General features: G+C 35.3%; 1 protein-coding gene across 3 annotated transcripts in view; it reads right to left on the bottom strand.

The window, feature by feature from the left end:
- Positions 1-1,557: 1,557 nt before the first annotated feature.
- The window catches only part of LOC139133810 (glutamate receptor ionotropic, NMDA 1-like), a 53,333-nt gene continuing 47,044 nt past the window's right edge, over positions 1,558-7,846 (bottom strand). For 2 of the 3 annotated variants that reach the window (XM_070700577.1, XM_070700578.1), the window contains exons 10-14: positions 7,583-7,731; positions 6,784-6,941; positions 6,060-6,331; positions 5,157-5,302; positions 1,558-4,366 (exon numbers count right to left, since the gene is read on the bottom strand). In XM_070700577.1, the coding sequence (XP_070556678.1) occupies positions 4,118-4,366; positions 5,157-5,302; positions 6,060-6,331; positions 6,784-6,941; positions 7,583-7,731 (974 nt within the window). In that variant the 3' untranslated portion in view covers positions 1,558-4,117. The remainder of the gene's footprint in view (positions 4,367-5,156; positions 5,303-6,059; positions 6,332-6,783; positions 6,942-7,582; positions 7,732-7,846) is intronic. The other variant, XM_070700579.1, reaches the window with a different exon arrangement.

The raw sequence follows: 7,846 nt of genomic DNA, 5'->3' as shown, positions 1-7,846 counted from the left end.
CCGTTGGCATTAAAAAAATGTGTTTTAAAAATGTTACAAAGTGGGAGTGCCTCTTTAAAATATGATATCCTGTGTGTGACGGGAAACAAACAAAGTTCACTGAAATGAGATTGTTCACTGTCAATTCAAGATGTCAGATGAAAACTCAATTGCACTTAAGAACTCTAGGCAAATTTCTTCTTTTGCCTCTGCCCTGTTCTCAACATCATATCTCATGAATAATTCATAGCAACCAAAGTCCTGCAACAGAGGACAGTCCCTTGTATCAATGTATACTTTTGCTTGCGATTCCCCACCCAGTCTGAGTGAGAGGGTACACCAATAAGAGACAGAGAAGGCACAAGGGACTGCTGACAGTCTAGGATGTGCCTAGCTTGCGCCTTCGGTGCTACGCTTGTGAATCCCCACACCATCGTATGTGCAAAAGACTACACTAATGAGAGACAAAAGGCACAAGGGACTGTTCACAGTCTACTGTGTGGCATGCATTTTCTAATGCACACCACATAGCTACACACCGACCATTGTGTAGTGGTTCATGAGTGACCGTGCTATAGTGTAACATATTCAAGTATCATTCTTGTAATGCCAATTCAGTCTGTGCCCAAATTTTCGCAATCAATGAAGAAATGTAAATGAGTTAGTATGTCTCATAGATAGACAACAACTGTTGAGGCAAACTATTGGCTGAAAATTACCATTTTTAATCCAGAGACTTTTAATTTTAATTCAAACTCATCCAGGTCATTTGTGTCTTCTTCATGCTTTTGATCATACAATTATAGCCATCATTGAATGTGATTACAAAATTATACATAGGCAATCTTCTCTTGTTAGAGGGGAACTTTGAACATGCATTAGCTGTGTTAGTGGCAGGCCCTGATTATGTATCCAGCTACAAACATGTTACTCCTGACAGGTGAAATAAATGTCAAAGCTTGTAGTACAGGGGATAACCAAAAATAAAACAATGAAAACAACTCAACCAAACTGTTGCTGAACGGAAAAAGAAAAAAATTCACAAAACAACTTATTTGAAAGATTGACAGGAAGCAACATTTGAAGTCTGTTTAACAAAATTTAAACTTAATTGACTAGGTTGGCTTTGTAGTGGAAAGACACACCTGACTAACTACTTCACAATGGGTATTGATAAGGGCCTAGTCTACAAGTTACATTACTTACACTGAATGCCTGACAAGGGAAGACTTCTTTGAGTTGGTCAACACTCTGTTTGAAGGCTATTTGTACCCTACAGGTAGTAAGGATTAAACGATAGATCTGTCATTATACAATTGCAAAATATAGAATGCAATTTGCCATAGGTATTTTATCCAACCCTGTTTGTTGTAAGTTTCTATATGCATGCATATTTACTTTGTATAACCATCATAGTTATAAATCGAGAAAACCAGATGGTGCAACACCCATTTTCTAACTTTCAGTCAAAGTGGTGACATCAACTTTGAAATGGACACACAACATGCAAACTCTTGAGATAAGTCTTCGCTACTCCATACCAATCCAAGAAATGTGAAAGAGAATGTCCTTGTTCCTTCAGGGTAGGTCATAATCATTTTGACCTTGCAAAATGTAAAATTCACAACTCTGCTCAGGTGTTATAAAGTGAAACTAGGAAAGTAGCTCTTTAAACTCAAGAAGTATGTCATGCTCTTTCAGATTTTACTTTGTGCATTTCCAATTAAAATGACACTTATATTCAACATCAGCAGATAATCACTATCAATGCAATAAATGCACTACTACTGTGACATTTTTTCTGTCTTCATACCAGTATTCAGAGGCACAACCTTATAAAGGGATTATAAAAGAGAGATTTTCAAAGATGCAATGCTCAGTATATAAAAACATTCAGGGATTTGCTAAATTGTTTCTTATCTCAAAAGACATGCAATCATATAAATAGAGATAATGTTCCCACAGAATTTACATTTTTTTATAAACATATGACTGAGCCAATAAAGACTTCCTGAGTTTTTAGGATAAACAGTGCCATTGGCTAAGTTTTTGAAAAAACACAACACAACAAAATGAAATAGGAGGACGTTAAGACTTCTTTTCATGTAAAAACTGCCGAGTAGGTCTCATGGACCAAAGTAAACGTGTATATTGCATTCTTTCATGAACTTAAGATGTGAAGATGCCGTAACAAGAATTCTCATGGTTGGAAGAGTTCTTAGCTGTGTCATATGTGACATAGGCAGTATCAATCCAATAAAACTGAACATACTCATCAATACCGTCAAAACTTACAAATTCAATGAATAATCGTCTATTGTTAACATGTTAATTTAAAGTTTGTAAAATAAGGTGCCATTCACGGCATAATAAATCTAACTATAATAATTAAAACACTTTAAATATTAATAATATTTTTCATTTGTTTTTATTACAAGTTTTGAATCACATGCTCAAATAATTGTCAGCTGTTTTTTTCTACCATGATATGAATTTCATGCTGTGGTTTCACATGGCAAGCAATATATATATATTGCAAAAGGAAAACTTTAAAGAGAACATTTCTGATGAGATTAAACAGTAAGCAAATTGCTTCAACCCATTTCAAATGCACTGGAAAACAAGGTTTGCTACGTGTAAATTAATAGGTGCATAAATAGAACAATTCATACTACACTGATAGCTAACCTATCATGCACAATGAATTATCCACAAGTGCAACAGAGCAGCAAAGAAAGAAGTAGAGAACATATTCAAGAAATAATTTGCGAAGTGTATCGCCCCCTTGTCTGATCCAAGAGAAGCGGCAGACATGCAAAAATGTGTATTAGTCTCTGGTAGCTGTTCATATCACTATCTGCTATACCTCAATTTTATTTCAAACAGTCAATGCAAGCAAAGACATTTGTTACAAACCTGGGTGATAATGTGGTAACTATTTTGATGTGGTGTCAGCTTTTTCAGGTTTTGTAACTGTAGAAGAAGATGTTAATTTTCCCCAGACAACTGTTTCAAAATAATCACCATAATTTCGGAAATATTAACATTGCATGAGATTAAATCAAAATTTCCATTGCTCTTAAAATGTTTTACATCTTTGTTATGTGGCTTGTGCCCTCTCTGTAGATCAGGCTTGTCGGGAAGTAAGCTTAGTACCTTAAAACTCTTATCCAAGGTATATAGTATGATCTGAAGCACTGAGGTAGATACGAACAGCAGTAAAATAATCCAAAGTTTATTTCATATGTATCACCTAGCTCACTGTAGCCTTTATCTTGGTCTATGTCTATGCAAGCAGTAGTGACATTATTTCTCAATAAAATACAGACCTTCATATTGCACAAGCATTTTGGTATGACACATTGAGTCAACAGATGTAATTGAAAACAACTGAAACGCAGTTCTGTGCTTCTGACACCAGTTGCTCCGAGCTCCATGTCAATATCCCAATCTTTCATGCTGTTCACATGATGACCACTCTGAATGCATTCATATAGATAATTCATTGATGTAAACAGGATAAAGTAGCCATACAACTCATTAGTGGGTAAACTTTCCGTTATTGGTACAGCAGTTGTTGTGATCCCATGTACAAATCCAATCAACTTTATTAGCAAATAAAGTACGCCTTGTATTTGTTTCTATGGTAAGAGCAAACCTGTGTATAACTCAAAATACATGTCACACATCATTCCTAATTCTATTTCATCATTCCAAATCAACCTTTATTTATTTGCTGCTTCATTTCCTCACTTTAGATTTTCATGTATCAAAAAAGTTCAAATCTCTTACAGATCTCACATGATACAACAATTAACACTCTGTGGGATACATTTTCATTCAATCCAGCCAATTACTATTTAGGCTTTAACTCTATGGAGTATTGCTGTTCTCGAGTTGACTTTCTACAAACCATTTCAAGGCAATGCATCTTTTGCCTGGAACAAGTGATCGTTCAGTAACTCTCTGTACAGGACAGATTTGTAGTTCTTTGTTCACTGTTGGTTTCCAGCCTTTGTTGTTGTCACATTTCCACTTTGACAATTTTCAATAATACACACACCAACGCGCGTTTCAGTACAGAGATTCCTCTTTGAATACCTCAAATGGTCACCAAACCATATGAAACAATATTTTCTCATACAGTATGTTCTAAGATTTCAAATTGGCTGGCAAGATGATTCCTCTTTAGACTAGATTTTCTGGGAAGTAAAAGAGGTGAGTCACATACTCGTATCTGATCTGCCTGCTGTGTTTGTGATATTGTCTGAATTTCTGATTCTTTTGCTTCCACAACTTTGGGTGGTATTGAATGGGTATTTGATCTCAGATTGGCTCGGGCTTGCTGTGCTCTATTCAGGAGCGTTTGCCGTATAGTTCTTCTTCTCTGAAATATTGAAAAAAGCATGGAGGCTCAAGAATTTTTCCAAAGACATTCACAAATGATAACTGATTTGAACTTTATTTTTACATGAGTCTGCCACGCAAATCATCAATATAAATAATGGTTATGATTGGCCATAACGTTTCTTAAAATTTAGCATTCTCAAGTACTCTGTATGTTTTCATGAACAAAACAACATACTATCAGGTCCTTTTGTCAGCCACAGAACCTTTTAGGACAGGTCTCATATTGTGAAGGGAAGGGGTCTTTTCTTAGTAACATTCAATAAAGAGATGCAAGATGTATCATTGTTCTAATTAGACTTGCATATGGTATTGATCCTTTGAATTCTCTCAGATCACTTTCACAAGATCTGCATACTGGCTAGAATATTTGGCAACTGACTGTGATGCTCTTATTGACAGCTTACACTTAATCTTACTTACTTTTCATGATTGATGGGAAATGGTATTCTGTAAATTATTTGCATGTTGTCTTTGTTGATGACTTGTTAGTGAAACAGAAAACAACTACAGGAAGGAATTACAATGCATTGCACTCAGGCTATCTTGCATTGTGTTCCATCATTTTTGCCTTGGATGATTTAATATCAGTGAGATTGACTTGGCTATTAATAACAGATTGAGATTTATTATTATTTTTATATTTTTTTATTCTTGCATTTGTTTACTTTGCAATACTCCTTTCTAAGAGCTCAAAATCTCAGCTTAAAACTTTTACGTACAAGGACATCAAAACTCAAAATACTTGACAAAATTTATCACTTAAATACCTGGACAGTACCCCTCCATCTCTGGGCTGCCATTCTTGCTAATTCCATCTGTTTTTCCTTTGTCTCCATATGGTGCTTGTAGAAAATTTCAACAAAGATAAGTGGTATGCCCATAACAATGCCCCCAGCCACAAGAATGAAAACACCTGACCAAAATCGAGAAAGAAAGAGATAGTGTTGTAAAAGTCATTACGTTTTAATGTCAGAAAGTCAATTCTGGCCTTTGATGACATCGAAGTGTCATAACATTTTAAACCACTGACTTGATACTGAGTTTTCAGTTGGTTATATTTACACTTTGCAGCCTCTGACTTACCAGTAATATGTGAAAACTGAAGGCAGATACTCAAGAAGTAGATATCAGTAAGTGACTGTGCAGAAGATGTATATGCTTGTAAATATTAACTGTCATGTGTTACAGATGTTCTGAGGTGAGCTGATTCTGCGAAGGTGAATTTCCATCTCAGACTGCACTTTAGGATATGCTGTACCAAGTGAGTTTTGGTACAGCCATTGCACATTGTTGAGAACAACTACAGTATTGCTGGTGTATGTATTAGTCCTTTATGAAATATTTAACCATTTATATCAGACGGAATAACTAATATACATACATGTATTCATTTAATTAAGTCTTATCAAGTAATCAAGTTTATTCTTAAAAATGTATTTACTTCAAGAAGACCAGGCAATTCCAGAAACGACCTTTAATAAAATACATATGCTTGTATCAGTTGCAATGGGAAACACCTACCTGGTCAAGGCATGTTACCAAGAAATAAAGACATATTAGAAGGCACATTTGTCAAGAGAAGGACATTCTACTGCAAATATGTGCCATAGATGACTAGACTAACTAGCAGTACTTTTTGGGGTTACAAATATACATAAAAAATCACTTACCAGCCATGTTTGACAGTCCTAAGGTAGCTGGCTGATTATCAGTCAATTTACAGTGTTTGTAACTTATCCATTGTGCGTCTAGTCCTTCCATGACACCGCTCTCATGAAAACTTAAAATTTGAAGTGAAACTTTTTCTGTCCAAGGGCTTCCTTTTTGTAAACCTAAACCAAAGCCACACCTTCCAAACAGCTCACCAACTGTAACTAATGAACAGTCACTAGACGCTTCATAATCTAATACTGCCGAGTCCCAAATGAAAGCATCTAATTCACTGAAAAAGAAAACATGAAAGTACTTGCATTACATTTCAAGTTCTGTTTGTCACAAACGTCTTTTACATGTCTGCTACTTTTCTGTGTAACCTTTGTATTTAATATCTCTTTACCATGATTAGCATTAAAATTAAAGCATGGGTGCAGTAGAATTTTAATTAGTTTACATTTTTGAATATTTAAGCTAAGGAAATATCAAACATAAAGAAGTAATGACACAATGTTCGTCTTTCCACATTTTTATCATAATCTACACATGTAGTGGACACTTTTAACTCTCTGGTGCAACATCAGAACAAAAGCTAACTCAAAACTATCGAAGAACAGTTTACCTGGGGGGTTTACTGCCCACAAAAGAGAACAAAGTTTCACACATGAAGAAAATTACTTTCATTTTCAAGATTTTCACAACTGTGAGGTGCTCACAAACTTAATGGTAAGAGCTACTTACTTTTTTCTAAGGGCTTCTATAGCATCTGTTACATTTTGATAATTATACGATTCCATGAATTGATACATTGTTGATAGTTCTACTTGACGCCGAAAGTACTGCTCCACAGAACTGCCTGTGACTGTTGCATATTTAAAGGAATCTGATGGATTTCTTAGCTGTAAAGGAAATATTTAGTTTAGTATGACAAATCACAATACAAATAAATAAAAGCAAGTCTGCATAAACACCTGGATTTGTCTTTGATCTAATCAAAGTTATCTTAATGACAGTAATTTCATTGTAGCACTTTCATATCTTTTTTCCCATAATTATTCTAGACCTTGCTCATCACAAGAACTTTTTAAAACAGTATGCTCTTTCCCTGCTCATGTCATAGTTATCTTGTGTAAGAAGGATCTTTATGTTTCTTTCATGTGACAGATAGCTACTAAAAACTTTGTACCGATCCCCAAAAGCAAAGAATGTACGTGATTACTCCTTGCATGAGGTAGTCTGCAGCCCAAAATGAAAACATCAGCAGGACTAGGCTAAGAGGACATTTCATGAGGTAATCAGCACGGCATGTTGAAGGATGTGGATTATTAAAAACACAATATATATGATCAGCATTGGATATTCATATTATCTTGTCTGTACTACATTGAGAAGACTTCAATGATTAACTGCAGGGACAGCCTTGACTTAATTACAAAATTATAACAGTCAGTGATTTGCGAGTGACTGTGAAAATCTAAACACTCCATTTATTGTGAAATAGCGACTGAGAAGTTGTGGTAAACAGACCCTCCTTACTGACCCTTGGATCATTTATTCCAGTGATGCTGGATTCTGGTCTGTCTAAGACAAGGAATGCTGCTAAGTTGGCAGTATAGGAAGCAACCATTATCATGGCAAATCCGGCCCATACCATGCCAAGCACTCTGGCACTAAGACTGCGTGGTGTACCTGAAACATAACCATGCACGAAATATATATCATGTACATTTTTGGCATTTTCATGGAAGAACTGCTGGTTCTTTTGACTAATAGATTTAACAGGCCTTGCATAAAAAAATATTTG

The sequence above is a fragment of the Ptychodera flava genome, chromosome 5, assembly GCF_041260155.1.
Source record: "Ptychodera flava strain L36383 chromosome 5, AS_Pfla_20210202, whole genome shotgun sequence".
Lineage (NCBI taxonomy): Eukaryota > Metazoa > Hemichordata > Enteropneusta > Ptychoderidae > Ptychodera > Ptychodera flava.
Note: the sequence above shows the minus strand (reverse complement) of the source record. Positions and strands in the feature narration are given on the sequence as shown.